A 19,361-nucleotide genomic window follows, 5' to 3' on the forward strand; every position below is an offset into this window, starting at 1 on the left:
CACACACACACACACACACACACACACACACACACACACACACACACACAAAAGAGTGCAGGAATGCACGGCTCAGGCTACACGGCACTCTGCTCATCAATTCTTAATCAGTAGAAACCCCCCTTTGTGGTACACCACAGGAAAACACCTAAAGCTACAGCACCAGCACACATAGCATTTACTCTCTTTGAATGTGACTTCCTTTAAAAATAACTCTTGTTGAAATGCAACTGGAATCCACAACAGCCGGAAGAAAAAAAATACTTTTTTAAAAGACACCACTGAATACAAAACCCTCGTCTTTTCACGTCAGGATCAAGTTACAAACAATCAACCTGTGATACCTGAACACCCCCGCCTCTAATTAGAGCCCAGAGGCCACACACACGGGCACACACACACACACACACACACACACACACACTGCCCACATGTCATTTGCATAAAGGCATCTGTTTTGTTATTTGTTTTTATTAACGGTCGCCTGTGAAGCCAGACTGTAACAAAGGAAGTCAGAAGGGGAAGACTTCCTGTTCAAAGATCAGTTTGTTAATGTGGCCTAGGAGCTACAGTATCCTCCTATATTCATAACAAAACTTTCATGAGAGAATGTGGCAGCGGCTCGCTTCAGGTGACAAATATAATCCACTGATTGCTCCCAATGGAAAAGAAGACACAAGAGAGACACAAACACCTCTTGTGTCTCCCCCACTGTCCCCCTTCATCTCCACTGATCTAAGACAAAGTGACAAGTGTTAAATTAACAGTGTTAAATTAACTCATGAATATGGCTTTTGTGATTTTTTTCTCCATTAATCGCCCTTAAAATATCAGCAAATAGTTGCCACCACCAAAAAATATATTTAAATAGATTTTCATTCAACCAGCACATTAGTACCCATAAAATAATTGCTTTCATAGCAGTCTTATTAAAAAGAAAAAAAAGCATTTGAGAAAACGGAACCAGTGAATATTTGGCAAAAAAAAAGTTGTAAATCAACTTGTTGTTAATGTTGACCAAAAAGAAAAGGCAGTCGGCATCCCAGAGTTGGTCAAAAAGGTGCCTCGAACACACCGAAGCAACGCCGACATGTGCCTATGTTCTGCGCGGGCCCGAAACGTGTTTCTGAAAACCTTTTTTTTTTTTAAATAAGCCATGAAGTTGCTGAGTCTGTCTTTATTTCAGATTGACAAAGGTCAAGTTTAAAAGATTTTCGTCAGATTTTGAAGGCTCATGCCGCTTGTCATTTCTGGGTTAGCGTTCCACCCATCCGATTGGTCATTAAGTCCGACCGCTTGCCTTCCAATTCAACATATCAAATCGGCCCAAATGAAGGCCGACGGCTCCTCCACCTGACCACGGCACAGAACATACCAAACAGACTCGAGTCACTGACCTTGCCAGACTGTCCGATGGCGGATAATCGGGTTGGTGTGTCAGGGCCTTAAGTGTTACGCAACTCTAAGCCAGCCATCTATGATTGGTTGTCTGCTCCAAGTAGGCAGGACTGGAGTTTTCTTTGTTTTTTTAAGCCACTGCGGTGTTAACTTTGTGGCATGTAACTACATGCTAACGGCTTGGCTGCCAGGGTCGTTAAATTCTTCCCAATTCCGGGTCACATTACTCCTTTTGTTGTTTTTAGTTTAAAAGCTGTTATTTGAAATTTTTGACTGAAGAAAGTGTTGCTATATTCCATTAGTCTCCACTGCTAACTATACTCGCTACATGGCTAACAACAGTAAACAACTTCATCTGGGCTGCCAATGATGTTATTCTCCCCAATTCAAGGTTGCATTACTGCTATAACATGTCCAATTGGGTAGTGTTTGGTTCAGAACCATTTATCTGGGATATAAAAATTGATAGTGACTGGATAGACAGGAAAGGTGCTAGAGAGATGGGGGATGACACACAGCAAAGGGCCGCAGGTTGGACTTGAACCAGGGCCGCTGGAAGGCCTCAGACTACATGGGGCTCGCGCTCTTACTGGGTGAGCTAGAAGTAGTCCCTTTACCTGCGATTTTTGACAGTGGGAAGCGCTGCTTTCCAATCTAATGTTAGCATACTGCTAACTATTAGCCTAAGTAGCTACAAGCTAACGCGACATAGCTTGCTAGCAATGCTAGTCATTTCTTTCTTCTTCTTCTTTCTTGCTAATCAGAGCAGACTGGGCTTTTCGGGAGGGGGACTTAATGAGACAGTTGCTCCAACAGAGCAGCTCAGACGGAGTGTAAATACAGGTGCAGAAGCCATGGGCAGTATGGGAAAAATAAAGTGTTTTCTTTCAACATTAAAACAAGTAAACATGTTCTAGTACAAATATGAAATGCAAGTATAATCCTGAAAATGCTATATAATAGATGCCCTTTAAGAAACTGATGAGCTGATTTTGATCATGGATTCATCAGTCGATTTAATAATTTTCTCTATAATATTTGTCTAACAACGTCAGCAAATAGTAAACCAATCTTAACATCCCACAGGACAAGATAAGACTGAGGCTTGTAGAGAAGAAGGGAATGTAAGAATAGGAACAATAAACATAGACTGAGGGGGACGTAAAACTCAATAATCCCACAGAGAGCAATGTTTTTAAGAGTTTTGTTAATATCACGCGTAGCTATTCCACTATCCGAAAGATTAGTGGCGGTAATGTGCCAAGATACATACTGTACATACTGTAGCAATGTGCCAGCACAAGCAAGTAAGAAGAAGACTGCTAGCAAGCACAATCAAACATTTCTTCCAAAAATCTGCTTTGCAAATGTTTGAGCAAGCAAAAGCATGGGACGCATATTTTGGGCTTTAAGGATACACACATTCTGGTGAGAAACAGTGAATATAAACATACCCTAGTTTGTTTTAATCTATAAACCACCTTGTCTGCAGGAATCTACTGCAAGGTTTTTACATTTTCTTATGACGAAAAGCTGAATCTCTTTCCTTTAGAGATGCTGGAACCACTCCTAGATTATTTTTGTTTGAGCAGTGTTCATGACAAAATGATCCAACCATTATTCTTCCGGCTGGATGACAACTTTTCTTTATATAAGCCTTCCATTTGCCCACGGATTAACTTAACTCAAATTACAGTATGTGTCCAATTTTGCATTATGTCATGAAAACAATGGAGTGCTGTTAAAGCAAACCTAAAGAGTTCACACCCCCTCAGATGCAAGCTTCCATTATGCTGAATAACCCATGAGTCTTGTCTTTTGTAGCCATTGAGGGCTTCAGCATTAGGTAGGAGGTAAAACAGATAACCCTCAATCTTCCAGTCTTGTACATGCAAGTGTGTGGGACCCAGCAGTGATAGACTATCCCAGGATATGCATTCCCCGGACAACTTGAACTTCAAAGATCAGGCTATAAATGTAGGTATAAGCATTATAGTGTGGCAGTTTAATCCACGTGTCCATGCCAGGACGGGTTGTAGTGCACAAGTGCACTAAATGCAAGTGTGTAGGCACATGCACTTGCACGCTAGCCTCAGCAGTTGAAGCCTGTGAAGCTGCATGGCACGGATCAGGAGCTCTTGACTCAATGGTGTGCTAATCCCTCAGAGCAATGCTGCCTTCTCTCTGGACAGCTGCCACTCCGGCCCTTTAGTCTCACCAAGTAAACCATGTCTGACCATGACACCTTTCCCACGCGTAGGATAAATAAAGCCTCTATTAGTGTGTGAGAGAGCGTACAATGTGATTAGATGTATGGGAGTCAGATGTATTAAAATGAGTAAAAACAATGCAATGCAAAGTGGATAACACACTACTAAAAGCAGCAGGTGTTTTTGTTTTTTGTACATCCAGGTACAACATGCAAATCAATAGACCCGCCACCTGTCATTGATGAAGCTTAGATCCCTGGATAATATGCAACCTTGAGAGGAGGAAGCCGTAAATGGCTTCATTTGAATAGCACATGATTCTACCTGCACCACAATGGAAAAAAATAGATGCAGCAAAATGGTGAGCTAAAAAAGACATTTAGCTTAGACTGTAAGTTCTACCACTGAAAGTTTTTGTCAGTGGTAGAAAGTACATTTACTCAAGTAATGTGTTTAAGTAAAACTGGGGAAAACAGCGGGCTGGGATTGCCTCCACATGGCTCTCATAGACCTTTCCATAATACGAGAAGTTTTTTTTATGGCCACGTGCACGCATGTCCGGACCGCCTATCAAAACAAAGAACAGAGAAGCTCACACAAAGAGAGGGAGTGTGACTTCATTCTCTGATCAGGATGCCATTACTTCACAATATCTTTACAAAGCAAATATTTGTTTGATGCTTAATTCGTTTTAATAAAAGTCGAGTACAGTCCCTTCAAGTAAAGGATCCAAGTTCTTCTTCTACCTTTAATTTTTTTGGAAAACAAACAACTGAGGAGTTCAGACCACTAGATGTACATTTCAATGAGCAACCAGTATAGTACTTCAATGACGGTTTAAGATGTTCTCTAATTTCATTTACACACATAAGTAACCCTCACATACAAGCATGCAGAAATGTGCAGAGGATTTGGATTCAGACCTTGGCCTTTTTGTTTCTAGCGTGCATCCTAAATGCCAGCAGGCCACTATGTGGCCTCAGTGAAATGTCACAGTGTCCGGCTGCAGCGATTGATGATGGCACTCTCATTTAATGTGATCAGGTGAGTTAACCTTTTGTCTGTAACGATCAGAACGGCTCTGGACACCACTCTGCCCTTTGCCTTTTGGCCACATGTTGTGTGTGTGTGTGTGTGTGTGTGCTTTTGTAAAGTTTGTATGACACCGACAATGCACTTTAACCCTGAATAAAATAAGTGATGCATTAGTACTTGTGTGCAATAACAACAACTTCCGTTGTTTAAGGACATAAAAATACACAGTGGGTTTGTTGTCTATGTCTGAATAAACCCTCAGCTGGAGCTACTTGAGTCCACCTGCTCTCCACATAAATGTGACTGCTTCTAAATGCACTTACTCCTCCTAGTGGAAAAGTATGAATGACCGCTGTACTGTACCAGTCATGTCGTTTTTACAATGTTTCAACTGCTTACACAATCTGACAACTCACACTTTGATTTTTTCTGCAGCTAATTAGCTTGATTTCCTCAGAGCTGTACTCATATTAAATAACAAACACCCAAAGTGTGAAGGATTTTTCTTGAATTACATTTTTACAACCACTGACCCTCCACCATATAGTAACATAACTGCTTTTACAGGTAGGGTCTGCCCTCTTGTGGTTATACCTTTTATTACAATTAAATGAGACAACGATTGTTTTTTGTGTGTGTGTGTGTGTGTGTGTGTATGTGTATATATGTATATATATATATGACAACAACAATATACTATACAATTTATTATTTCAATTTACATTATATGTTATACCTTATTGTGTGGAAGATTGGGTCAATTGAGTTTAAAAAATGTATTTTCCCCTGGATATTTTTTCAACAATGTTCAATAAAGGAATGACAACTCTTAAAAAAGTATTTGTGAGGATCATTTACTATGTGTAGAACATGTGACATATGCTTTAGATATGGTGTACTGGAAACATATGGACACTAGTTTTCTTTAATTGAGTAATTTTGTATTTTTTTTTTGTCTTTTTAGATCCCGTAGCTCATGTGGTTGTGGTTTTTGTGTGTTGCTCTAGATTGGTGAAACTTATACAACTACCTCTAAAACCTGATTGTTGGATCTGTTGTGAGGGTCCTAAAGATTTAGTGGTGTCTTTTGGAACCAAAGTGCAGTAGAGGGATTAGTGAAGCCTGTCACTCACTACTGGAAGATGTATTTACTTGTGCATGTGCTCACATTTCCTGAAAATGTGCACCTGTGTCTTCTACATCACATTGTTTTTTGAGATTTACAAAAGAAACTGAAAGCTGAGACGGAAAAGTAAATGCAGAATTATTTCAGAATGGCTCAGAAGAAATAGCCACATAACGTAATATAATCTAGTCTATAGTGTTGTGAATGGAAGAGGCCTACCGTTGGGGAAACTCCCTGTGAGCTGTTTTTTTATAGACGGTCCACACTTCAACAACTTTATTTGAAACATATTTACAACCATTGCTGAAAATAGACCCTTCTTCTATGTTTCTACATATACTTACAATCTGCACTTCCATCTCTTTCATTCTTTCTTTCTGTTGCTTGCTCTCTAACCAAAGGAGGTTTTGGCTGGCCTCCCTGGAAAACCGCAGGGTAAAAATGTACAACAGTAACAGGCTCAGGCCTTCACAGGCTCCATTTCCTCCTCTGTCTCTCCTGGATCGCTCTTTAAGGGTTATGATGGGGGCAGCGGGCTGGTGTGAAGCAGGCCACAGTGTACACACAGACTGTGCCCATACTGTGTAGACTTCCTTTGATATTACATACTTCAACACACACACACACACTTTCATTTTGCGTCATCATTGACAGTGACCCGTAGAAAAAAGGACGTTTATACAACTGAACTGAACTACCCAGAATATGAGTCTTGTATACAAGTGGCTTGTGCTGGAGCTGGCCGCACCCAACCGATAGCTTGTGTTAAGTAGAGTACAACTCTCTCTACGCAGGGCTTATTCCAGCCAACCCTAATGGGAAATGTTTTTCCAGCCTCCAAGCTTTCCCAAAGCAGTGCACAGTGCATTTTAATGTGTAGGTATGTGTCTTAAAGCCCTAAATGGGAGCAGATGTTTCAGTCGAAGAACAGAAGTTTACATAGGGCTATAATCAAGTGAGGGGATTTTTCTTTCCTTTTTCTGTTGCATTTTTTCTTCCAGTAATTTGAATCTACTTTTCTGTCTAAATGAGTGTGGTGCGCTGCATTGTGCGCATGGCTGAACTGTGCTGGGTTATGCTGAGCTATGCAGCCACATATGGGAGTGATTACAGTCTAGTGTTTATCAGACCTCACTGAGGGACTGACTGTACGGCTGAGTAGAGCAGAACCAGCCTTGTACACTATTTCAATTTCCCAGCAACAACCTTCTATGGAAATCAGACAATTGATATAATATTGCACCAATACTGTGCACGTAATCATAACTTCTGGTAGCAATTGCTCTTTTTTTTTTTTTTAAGAGCTGAAAAGCTTTTACATTAAAGTCAGTTTACCGGTCTTTGGGAGTACTGCTGGATATGTAAAAACGGTGTTGTGTAACACCTTTTGTGGCTCCAGACAGAAGTCTGATAAACTGCCTGAGTGAGAAGGTGAGCGTGGGCTGGGCTGCAGAATACAAGTATGCAAATGGACCAAAATCTAGGGTTGAAGAGTTCAAAAGAAGAGAGTAAACCAGACCTTTGTAGCCTGTTTCTCATCTCTGCCTAATCTTTATGAAGTAGTAATTTCAACCTAAAACAGGATGTTTCCCTCAACTTTAACAAACAGTCAGTGACTTGAAATGATTTTGGAAGGCGCCGACGAATAACATTGACCTGCTGATTGGGGGGTCAGATCAAAAATGCTTCTGTCTGTAACAACAACGTATTTCGTCATTTAATGTGGAGGACTTGTTGACCAATCAATTAATTTAAGAAAATAATTGTTGGATTAATATAATGAAAATAACCGCAGCAACTGCATGGCATATTTCTCGCTTAAAATGTTTTCAGAAACACGTTATTAACTATTTTAGTAAAATATGAGATTGTATTCTGAACAAGTCGCCATGACAGCCTGGCTTTGAATTTCCAAGGAAACCAGACCCACGTGACATGTTCGTCCAATCAGCTGCCGTTGGCAGTCGGCATCGCTTCGATGTGTTCCGAGGCTCTTTCTTTGGCCAGCCCGGGGAGTCTTTTCTGCAAACGGTCAGCAGTCGGGTTGGTGCGTCAGGGACTTAACGTGTGTGAAAGCTAAATGAGTTCACAGTATGCTAAGCAGAGAAGTACCTTAAGTCAGCAAAAATGTCAGTAAGTCCATCAATTCAACTTCCCACTGGGTGCTTTATGACAGACTGTAACACAGAGGGAGACCCCAGCAGCCCAGCCTAACACAACCACCTTCCCTTGGTCTGTTAGAGAGAACATCGATATGGTCCTGTCCAAGTGCAATGTATTTTTGTATTTAAAAAACATAGAAAACACACTTCCAACATTGAAAACCAATTTCTTCATTATAAACAAAGTATAAGATACTGTATAAGCTCCACCAGTAAACCACAAAAAGGCCAAATACAATACGTTTCCTTCTCTTTTTTTGCCCTTTCTTTAAAAAAAAAAAGACACAAATGCTCCATCACCCGTCCCTTTACAAAGCACCTGAACGCAGAAGTTCAGCTACATCTCACTCCAGTCACAAACCATTTTGGGATTGGCAGTGGGAGAGGTTAATGTAGACACTGATAGCATTTGCACTTGAATAACTTCTGAAGGGACAAGTTTAGTGAGAGAGGAGGATAAGTGAGTGAAATAGTCCATCAGAGGCTGGCTGCAGCCCGCTGGGGATCTACAGTATATTTGTGCCGTTAATGCGCCGCAGTTGCAGGGGGAAGTTATCCCTGCTTTAGGAGAAGCTTTTTGTTTGCGGTGGCACGCATGGATGGCAAAAGCAAGAAGTGACTGGACTGATTAATCAGTCCCTCCAGGATTTCGCGATTTTCAATTCAACCAATCACAATGACTTTGGTGTGACACGGAATTTTGACCTATCACCGCAACTTTTTTGCCAATTTGACCAATAATCGTTTCCCGACCTGAACCAATCAAAAGGTTGGGGTTGAGGTTGTCGTCAAACATGCGTTGCCAAATTAATTTCCTTGTTTACCGAGACGCGTGTGTCTCGAACAACTCACATTACCAACAAAACATACAGCAAAAGACCGTGCATAACATGTCAGACCATCCTGCCAACCAGTGTACATGTTAACATCAATGTACGTTGATACATAATTACTTTTAACTCTGATGTTGCTGAAGCGCCTGCTGTTTTATCCTGTCGGCTCTCAGCAGCGGGTTGGGCTGCTGAGTTCCCCCCCGCAACTGTCTCTCACACACACACACACACACACACACACACACACACGGTGGATGCAGGAAAAACCGGAGATGAGACGTACAACACAATGACCTAAATTGAGGACAGCTATGCTCATAATAGTAAGTGCATGATAAGTTAAAGTGCAATAAGAACTTTATAAAACTGTATGAATGCGTGTCCCAGGCCAGGATAAGAAAATTAACTAACACTGTAAAGATCAACAAGGCCGATACAAACTTCAAATTTGATTAATTCAATACATTTTTATTTCTCGTCTTAAATCCACCAGCCGTTTTCATATTATACCAACATTTGCAGCATCCTGAGCCTTTTTGGTAAAGTTCCTAGGAAAACCCAGCCCAGAGTAGTTTTATTCTCCCCAAAACAAGTTTCCTTTTTTATTTTTAAAGAACTAACCAAAAAAATCGCAACTTTCTCTAGCTCCCGCAACATCAGCCATTTTGGGCCGCAATAATCTCCAAAAAACTCTGCGAAATCCTGGAGTGACTGATTAATGAGCAGCATACATTTCAAAGCCAACTAATCCAGGCTGTCAAACCTTATCTGTCCTTACACCGTGAATAAGCTCCTTATCTTAACGTATTTGTATTACGTTACAAATTAAACCAGAGTAACATGTTCTATTCACACATTGCCCTGTGTTAGCCTGATGATAAATGGGCTTCTCTGCTCCCTGCCTGCGCATGCCTTTCCCTAAAGGAACTACAAAAGGTCCTGTTATGGATTGACAAGTGTGCCCAAAGACAAACGCAATGAGGTTACCTTCCACCGCATCAGTTTGCTGATGTTTCCATTGAACTCATTAGAAAGCCTAGTGCTGCCTTTTCTGATCTTTGATACCGGCATCATCTGACATCAATCATTCTTCCTCCCATAGTCAATGTTTGTAGGTCTGCTGGTCCGTTCTATGTGTTGTTAGTATTGCCTCTTCATACTATCCCTTTGGTCTCTCTGGCACTGTCTCTTAGAGTTGTGTTTGTTCCGCCAGTTTGTGGTCAGAGCAGAGGCAGTGATTTCCTGGCTCCTTTATGTGACACCGTGTAGCCTAATCTCATTCACACACAATTAGCTGGGGTTGACTGGAAGAGATCTGAAGCAGACTAGAGCCAAGGGTTCAGTGACAGGCAGAGTTGATATCCTAGGCTACAGTTGCTGTGAAAACAACAAATGGAAAAGGCACTAAATGGGTTAGGATTTGTTGTTCTTGGAAGACATCCAGACTCTCCTGTCAAGTTCAAGACTCAAGGGCAATGAACCTGCCTAAAGTTTTGCGTTTTTAATGTACAAGAAGCTCAAATTGCTCACTTCCACTTGATGTGGTGGACAGTTTTTTTTTTGTTTTTTTTTAAATGGTCAAGAATAGATTCAGCAGAACCAAAATAATGTCTTTTTTTAATTTATAATGCCAGTAGCGGCTAATGTAGCCGCAAGCTGCTAGCCTTAACCAGAGATGAGGAGCAGGCCTACAAAGGTCCCGTAAGTTCACTTATTTTGAACTCTTTTATTTTCAAACTTGTAGTCTTCAGCTGCAACCGACGCTACTGACTCATGTGACATCACTTGAGGTAATTTCTTATATTTCACACAACTCCCTCAGGGGCCAAAAGAGGACTTACACAACTCTTTTCATGTATGCAGCAGTACTCTCAAAAACCTGTAAACTTTGATGGGGAAAATCTGTGGATTTCCCCTTTTAAGTCCTGACAAATGTGGACACACACACACACACAAAAAATCACCTGTAACTGCAGTATTACCCACCTGCAACCAGCATAGCAGGGGCAAATGACAGAACAATTGGTTCCAGTACACCATTCAGCTTTTCTGATTTCACCTGCAACGCTGCAGCAACCTGCTGTCAGTGAGAAGATCTGCCAACTGGCTTTGTTAGATAAGGCTTAGTCACTACGAAGCAGTGACCAAAACACAGTCAGAAATAATCATGTGATGGGATGCATTTATCCCAAAGCAGCTTAACGTGTGGAGATTGGCACAGACCATGAGAATTTAACACTATTTATTTCTCGTTAACAATAAACATAATCTTTAATTTGTATTTATCACATACTCTCAGATGTCTTTCACACCAGTAGTGGAAAGTAACAAAAACATTTACGCAAATTACAATTAAGTGATGCTTGTACTTGAGAGAATTTCCTTCTTTGTTACCTTTGTTGACAAACTTTTCTTAGGGCTCCTGCACACTGCCTGTGAGGCTCGAGCGGCGCCAAAAATATGTGCATAATAAAAAATAGAGTCAACAAAGTTGATGGCGTTGAAGAACATGTTATTTCATTTTATCAATGGGAAACATACATGTGTACAGACAAAGCTAGCAGCAGCAGCGCCGCGTCAAACCCATTTTTAGTGTCCAAAAACAGAAAACACCACGCATCCGCCACGCAACAGAAACGTCACACTCTCACCAAGCAGGCACAGAGCAGGAGCCCTTATTTCCTGCCTCATTAATTATCTCACGCCCCCTCAGATTCATCTTGTGAACCTTCAGTTTCCCAATCCCCTAGTTTGGAAACCACTTTACAAACTACCCAACTGTATACAATAGTTCAAACTAGATCCACCTCAACAGACATTGTGTATCACAATCTATCAATTCTTTATGCAGAATTAGTATTTTTGCTTTTGATACTTTATAACGTTTTACTGATAATATCTCTGTGCTTTTATTTGTAATGGAGTATTGTCACATTGTTGTATTGGTACTTTTACTTATGTAGAGGGTCTGAATGCTTCTTCCACCACTGTCTATGAGACTGTCTGTACTGTAGGCTGGAGGAAAAAAAGAGGGCAGATCAATGTTTAGATGCAACTACCTCATGACATACTTCCCCAAGCAAACACATGGAAACACTTCAGCCTATATGTGTGTGATCCATGTGAAAGCATGTTTCTAACATACAGTGTGTCCTCTCTAAAAGATGTTGGATCTATTAGCTCATGCATCTCTGCAGTACAATGAAGAACACACAGACTTCTCAGCAGCAGCTTGTTACTTGAGTTCATATTCCCTAAGAATAGCGGACAATCTATTTCCCCATGCAGTAGCACTCTTCGGTTCGGCTCTGATTGATTGTCTGTTAAACTGCTAGTGTCTGAGAGACAGCCTGCCAGGAAGCCTTACACTGTGACATTGGGCCCGTGGAGACACAGTCAAGGAAAAAGCTCCTTCAATACACAGGATAAATCAAGCTAATTAGAAGAGATGTGTAATTTGAAAGTAAGTGCTTGGCACAAAGCTCACCAGACCTCACCCCTGCATGCACCCTGAATACATGCCTCTATTTTGAAAGTGGAACTTGGCAGCCTGGAGAGACATCTCCAACAGCAACAAGTCTCCCAATTGCATACAAGTCTCACTATTGCAAAGTTATCAGCTATAAGGGCAATGAAGCAAGTTTCATTAGTAAATTTGCACTTCTTGTACACCTCCACAGATTGACTCAAACAGCAGGAGAGTGTGTGTGTGGGGGGGGGGGTTAATCAGACAATGTAATCAAGATAATGACAACTAGAGCGATGTGTCGATTATAAAAAATTAAAATTAATCAGGAACTATTTTGATAATAAAGTCATTTTGATAGTTAAAATGTTCTGCTTTTACATGACAGTAAATTGAACTGCTTTTGGTTTGGACTGTAAATCAGACAAAACAAGACATCTGTTGTGTGTTACCTTCTGTTCGTATATGGTTTTGGTCTTTACTGCGACACAATGCTGGGTTACTGTTACCCAGTACCAATGGGTTATAATGATGAAAGCACTTCTAGGCTTTTATCATTATTCTCTCATACAGGTCTTGACAAACAATCCTCAGCTAGGAAGTCTTGTGGACAGTGAGCGCTTAAAAGGAAGGAACTGGTGTAACAACAGCAAAAGTGAAAGCCTTTAAAAATGACCAGCTGTTTACTGGTCCACACCACAGTACACAAACTGGTGAATGACTTGGAGAAGGGAGTGAGCAGGGCAGGTTTTAATATCCAAACAGCTCGGGGACACACAACCGGTGTCATCCTGTTGGAGCTGCAAGAAGGCCACATATCTCAGACACCTCCAGGAGATTTGCCAAAAATCAGTGGAATCATGCTAAAAAAGCCACATTAGTTGCACATTGTGTGACCGCCCAGACCCTAGGCCTTCATGTGTCAGTCACCTCAGGAAGCGTGAACACACAGGTGTACAGCTATGCCTCATAAGACCACAGTTGGTGATTTAATCCCCCAAATAGGCTCCTGTAGGTGGAATAAGAAACTGCATATTCTCAGCCCTCTATGGTGCATGATTGAACAACACTGAGGCAATTCTGGACTGTCCAATCGAAACCAGATTTTGGCTATAAAATGACGATTGACTGCGCCCTGTCATTAAGCGGCTTTGTCAACATTGCAGAGTCAGGTGCAGACGAAATGCATCCGTGCGTAACGGTTCCCAACACAGTTCGATAGTAAATGTGAGCGCACGAGATCAACTAAAGACATTGGGATGTTTTTTTTTAGATGAGGTAAACACCAGGCGCGGGTTTAGTGTATGACTACACTCTCCTTGGATGCATTATTGGTTTTGGGGGCTCCTACTCTCTGCGCGCACACACAGCCGACACTGGTCAAACCCCCAATTCACAAGGTGAAAGACACATCGTGTGGCCTCAAATGTAAAGTGCCACTTCTATGTAGGAGATTACAGTTTCTGCGGGGTAGTCGCCCTCTTGTCCCACACAAAAAAATGTCCCCCTAAAAAAAGGACCTACCTGGTAATCTCGAAGCTGCAACCTTTCCGAAGGAGCAAGGCTCTCTTCCGCATGATGCCTTTGTCTCTGCCGAGGTACACATTTTTATCTGAATTCATGGGTGCTGGGCGAGCAGCGGAGCAGGTAGACTCGGGGAAACAGCAGCGGGGGGAAAAAAGTAAAAAAAAAAATATGCAAGACTGCGAGAGGCGGAAGGGGAAAAAAGAGAAACGGGCTGGCAGAAAAAGAAGAGAAAAAAATCCTTGGACGCTCGGTCCACCTCGGCGGAGCAAGGAAAGTGATCTTACAGACTTTCCCCCCTCAGGCTAGACAAAATACTGTGTTGTTGGAGCTTTTATAGATGCATAGTGTCGGGGTTGGTGGTATCTCCATGCGGGCAGGCTGTGGAGGGGCTGCGGCTGTTGTCAACTTGAGCGCACAGTGCTGAGCTGGCTCCGCGGCTCCAGAGATCCTCAACTGTGGGGTCCACAGCGCTCCTTCAGCTTTAGCCCGGGACTGAGTGGCTGCTCGGCGAGAGGGAGAGAGAGAGAGAGAGAGAGAGAGAGAGAGAGAGAGAGAGAGAGAGAGAGAGAGAGAGAGAGACTCTCTTCAAGCCTACAGTGGCCAGTGCTGTTATTTAGCCTGTTAATAAAGAGAACGATATCCCTCATATAAGATTAAGTGTACTGTGCAGAGTATAGCATCTATAGTGGGGTTTTACCACTTGTAGTAGAAGAAAAAATATCCATCAACAGCAGCAATAGTAAGGCTTTGGGTCAGTGTTTATATCCCTTTAATGGTCCATCCAGAAACAGTAGCAGGAGCCTCTACCAAACGAGATGTCTTCTAAATGCCAGAAAACCTAGGCACACAATAGGTTCTTCTCAGTTAAAATGAAATGATATAGGTTGTTAAATGTACAATTTCGTTTTGGGATAAAAGCAATATTTTCAACCTGTAGCATTTTCAAAAAGATGAATAAATAAGAACAAAAAAAACTAATAAAAAGTGATTTAACATGCAGACCTGCTGTTTGTGGTCCATGGTCTTGGTCAATAAATTGGGCTTGAAAACAAAAGTCTGAAAAATGCTACTGATATTGATATGATGGTAAAAATGCTGAAACTGTGGTACCACTTTGATGTGTTTAATTCAGACTGTTGCATCTCATATTAGTTCCAGATAAAGGTTGTCATACAGTTTTTGCACAGAAAGAGGTCTTGGGATTTTGCCACCCATCAATTACATTGAAAGTAAGTGACATTTGGAAGGCCAGTGTGAATGATTACAGCAAGCAAAACCAATGCTCATGATAGACACCTGCCTATTGTTTTAAGTTAGACTTGTCACATTAGGAAACTATCATTTAAGTATTCCAAATGATTTGATTTAAAAATAACACAGAAAAGTGTATAAGTACAATTCTTTTTTTAAACATGACTACATTCAACTCATTTCAACTCGGTGTGCTCCACCTAACTGTACAGCAAGGCTGAAGCAAGCTTTATTCTGCTAAAACAAGTGCACCCCGCTGTAGTTGCTATGGATTAGTAATTAGCTCTAAATATACACATATACACAGGTGTGTGTTGGGGTTGCATCCTTAGGGTGGGATGAAGAGGGGTGATTCATAGGGAATCTATCTATCTATCTCCCATGAATCTATTCATATTTGCAAAATTGTAATCAGTTAAAGGGATTCATTTCTTAACATGCTTGTCAAAAAAATAGATTACTGTTAAATACAAAAACATTTGGGAACAAGTGAGTGAATATTGGACTTACTATTCATCAGGTGAAAAGAATTACGACTCTAAATGAATGATAATGGAGCTCTGTAACAGCTTAATGTGTAAATAGGCCACTAGCCTCGGGAAGGAACTTGTTTTGGTGAAACGTGCACATAGGGAGGTGAGCTCTGAAATAAAAATGGCTGTTGAGTGTGTGATGAGAATTTTACTGAAAAAAGATATTAAAAAATATTGAAAAAAGATATATTTATTGTCAGTTCTAGCTCGAAGAACGTTTCCCGAATCAACCGGAGTTTTAGAATGCCAAATGCCAAAAATGATGGACACCCGGCAGAACCTCCGGTGGCATCGGAACTAAATAAAACACAAGAGGAGAACCAACAGCCATTTAACTAAATCAGATACCTCTGCTTTAGAGTAGTCATTTTAAAGGAACAGTAAATATGACGTGTGGCAAAGCTGGTGGTTGGCACATTCCAGCTGTGAGTTATGCCTCTTTTATATGTCACAGGTCAATAAGATAAAATAAAATAAAACAGATAAATAAGAAGAGCCCCATATCAAATTTCTGTGATAATGGGGCAGTCTCTAGCTCACCCAGTAAGAGCGATCGCCCCATATTGGCTGAGTCCAGCAGCGGCCCAGGTTTGAATTCAACCCACATCCCTTTCCCCCTGTCATGTCCATCTACTGTCACTATAATAAAGGGAAAAACCCCAAAAACTAATCTTAAAAAAACTTTCTGTGATAATATGTACGTCAATGTTGTTGGATATACTGCCCCAAAGTGGACAACATTTCTTTATCAATTGGTGGTTTAGGGATTACAACACGATACACTGTATGTGAATTAAGCAAGGGTGTGTTTTATTGCTAATAAATTGCACATTTCATCTGTAAGAGGAAGATTGTGTCTTCTTTCAAAAAACTAGTGTCCCTTTAAATCTTATTTTTTTTACTGTAAAAAGTCAGAATTCATATCAAAATAGTTTGGCACTACAACAGGGGGCTGCCTCTTCCACGGAAAGGAAAGATATATAACGGCAGACTGTCTCTGTAATTTCAGTCAGTTAGTCAGTCAATCAGTAAACACTCATGTGCTTGTTGTCCTTCCCAATCCAATATAAGAGAAGGTAAGCTGACTACTCCCACATACAGTATGTATGTGTGTTACACACACACACACACACACACACAGTCTCGTATGTCAACCCACTGTTTAAATGAAGAATTCTCTCAACATGACTCACACAGCAGCATTCAAAGAAAGACCCGGCCATGTTTGTGTGATCGGAAGACTTCAGTTTTGTTGCTCAAACCTCTCACTGCGATTCAACAGCCTTCCACATCTCCCGGTCGTTAGACTCGCCTTTAAATAGCTGCCCTCTCACTAACGCCACTTATCAAGCTCATGGTATAGCATCTATGTTTACAGCAGGATGAAGTGTAACCAGCTGACAGTATAGCTGAAAGAAGAATTACTTGTTGAGGTTTTACTTTTGGTATTATTATTGCAGAGTCACATACTTTAATGTATTTGAGACTTTAAGAGTGAGCCTGCCTGCCTGCCTTTAACAAATGTATTTATTTTATTGCTGCTTTCATGGAAAAAATACATGTTTTCCAAATGAATATGTTTCAGGTTTGATAAAACACATTCACAGGTGCAGTCATGTGAGTCATTGAGGTTATGCAATGCAGCTTGTTTCTGTGTTTACTGAACATGGAGGACACTGAAAGGCCTTGTGAGTCTGCAACCTTCGGCAGGACTTAATGAAAATTAGTCTAAACATATTCTGATCTTTTGAAAACCCTCTGTCGCTGTGGACTGTGGTGGAAAAAAAAGAGGACTGCACAGGCTATAAAGCTGCTTTTAGGCTGAAGCTTTGATGTGTGTAAGGATTTATGTACTGGGTTAGAGTCTTACAAACCAATTGACCTTATAAAACTAATAAGTTGGCAAACAGGTGCTTATTTACACATCCAGCAGAGCGGACGGAGCAACACTATCATTCATTTGGAGTTGCGTTTCTGGAGAGCTAGTCTTGCATTTGGTCTGATTACAGGACAACGCATAAAGATTCTGGGATAACGGAAAAAAACACTCTGGCTTGTTTGCATTTCTTTATACAGAGATAGCAAAAGGGGAGGAACAAAGTCTGACATGATGTCAGGCTTTATCCCAGCAATGTACATCCAGTTCCCCAGACTACTGAAGACCTGGCCAGTGTACAGTACGTCAGATATTGACTCTCCTTTTAGCTTTAGTTTTCACCAACTCCTGAGGGGAATATTTGGCTCTTTAGCTACTAAATGTTAATTGCTAACTGTCTCAATCTGTTTGGTGTTGAGCAGGAGCTTACCGTTTTTTTTCCACTGAAAACAGCTTCCTCTAGTGACAGTCGAAACAATTAGTTGAAAGATGGTAAAATGCTCTGTCCAGCTGATCGCAGCTTCCAAATCCCTTTCACTATACAAATAGTAATTTGATCCATTGTTAACACACTGACTACAGTAGCTTCATGTGATTTAGTTTGCATAAAAACTGATGTTAAAAAAATTGTGAATGAGTTTAAATTGTTAGCAAATGCAGCATGTGTGGTTTGCAGAGTTGGATAGAGTAGCCAGAAATTGTTCTCAAGTAAAAGTACTTTAACTTCAGAATAATATGACTCAAGTTAAATTAAAAAGTAGTCATCCCAATAATATCTTGAGTAAAAGTAAAAAAGTGCTTGGTGAAAAAACTACTCAAGTACCGAGTTACTGTTGAGTAACGTCTGATTTATTTTTTTAACACAAGCATTCAATCAGACATAATGTAGCTGCTGTTTTGCACTCTTACTAAGGTAAACATGCTTTAAACATGAGGACAGGGGTGTTCCTCCTAGTCGTTTTCTGTATTGCCGACTGTTGATTCTGACATTTTTGTTTTGCTAAGACTGCAACCCGTCTAGCCGCTGAGATTGAGTATGATCAGTCACCAGAGATGGGAAGTAACGAAGTACAAATACTTCGTTACTGTACTCAAGTAAATTGTTCTGATATTTTTACTTTACTATTTATTTTTGTGGCGACTTTTTACTTCTACTCCTTACATTTTAACACAAATATCGGTACTTTCTACTCCTTACATTTTACAAAATTGGCTCGTTACTTTAGTTTTTACAAGAGGTTGTCATGTCGGACAATAGCGCGGACACGCGCCGCACACCGCGAGCGGGTGCGCGCGCCACACGGAGAAAAAAGTGAGAGAAATGAAAAGGAGAGCTGTCCGGAGGATAACCAGCTGAGATTGTGTGTGTGCGTCTTTGAAAACTGGAAGTCGTATAACTCATGTTGTCAGTTCACTTAAGCCTGTTATTGGTCTATAGTTCTTCACATTTAAAGTAAGTCTTCTGTCGTTCTGCATTAATTCACAGCAAATCATTGCAGCTTTGTGGCGCTAACGTCAGCACATAGTAGTACGGTAGTGCTAACGTTAGCACATAGTAGTATGGATAGTGCTAACATTAGCACATAGTAATATGGATGGCGCTAACGTTAACATATAGTAGTATGGATGGCCGACATAATTGAAAATGAAGAAAACAGCAAGACATTCCCATCATCCTCAGCCTTATCTGAGAGAGATGTTTGAGACAGAAGGCATCAAGAAGGACTCCTGGCCAATGTGCTGGGGAAACATCTTCATTAATGTCTGTTTAGTCATTCATATTTTAATCCTTTATTTTATTTCCAGAAGCCGTATTTGAGCACACACATACATGTAGATACATTTACATGTATGGGGGAAAGATTTAAAATAGAAACTGGATCTGTGAATTCTCACAGAATCACAACTGAATTCATATCTTGCTAATAAGTCAGAATCTTATTA

General features: G+C 40.8%; 1 protein-coding gene across 5 annotated transcripts in view; it reads right to left on the reverse strand.

The window, feature by feature from the left end:
* garnl3 (GTPase activating Rap/RanGAP domain like 3) overlaps positions 1–14,260 on the reverse strand; it is a 62,111-nt gene extending 47,851 nt beyond the window's left edge. For all 5 annotated transcript variants that reach the window (XM_034897232.1, XM_034897229.1, XM_034897228.1 and 2 more), the window contains exon 1: positions 13,755–14,260. In XM_034897232.1, the coding sequence (XP_034753123.1) occupies positions 13,755–13,852 (98 nt within the window). In that variant the 5' untranslated portion in view covers positions 13,853–14,260. The remainder of the gene's footprint in view (positions 1–13,754) is intronic.
* Positions 14,261–19,361: the final 5,101 nt, after the last annotated feature.

The sequence above is a fragment of the Etheostoma cragini genome, chromosome 16 (assembly GCF_013103735.1).
Source record: "Etheostoma cragini isolate CJK2018 chromosome 16, CSU_Ecrag_1.0, whole genome shotgun sequence".
In the NCBI taxonomy this organism is placed as follows: Eukaryota; Metazoa; Chordata; class Actinopteri; order Perciformes; family Percidae; genus Etheostoma; species Etheostoma cragini.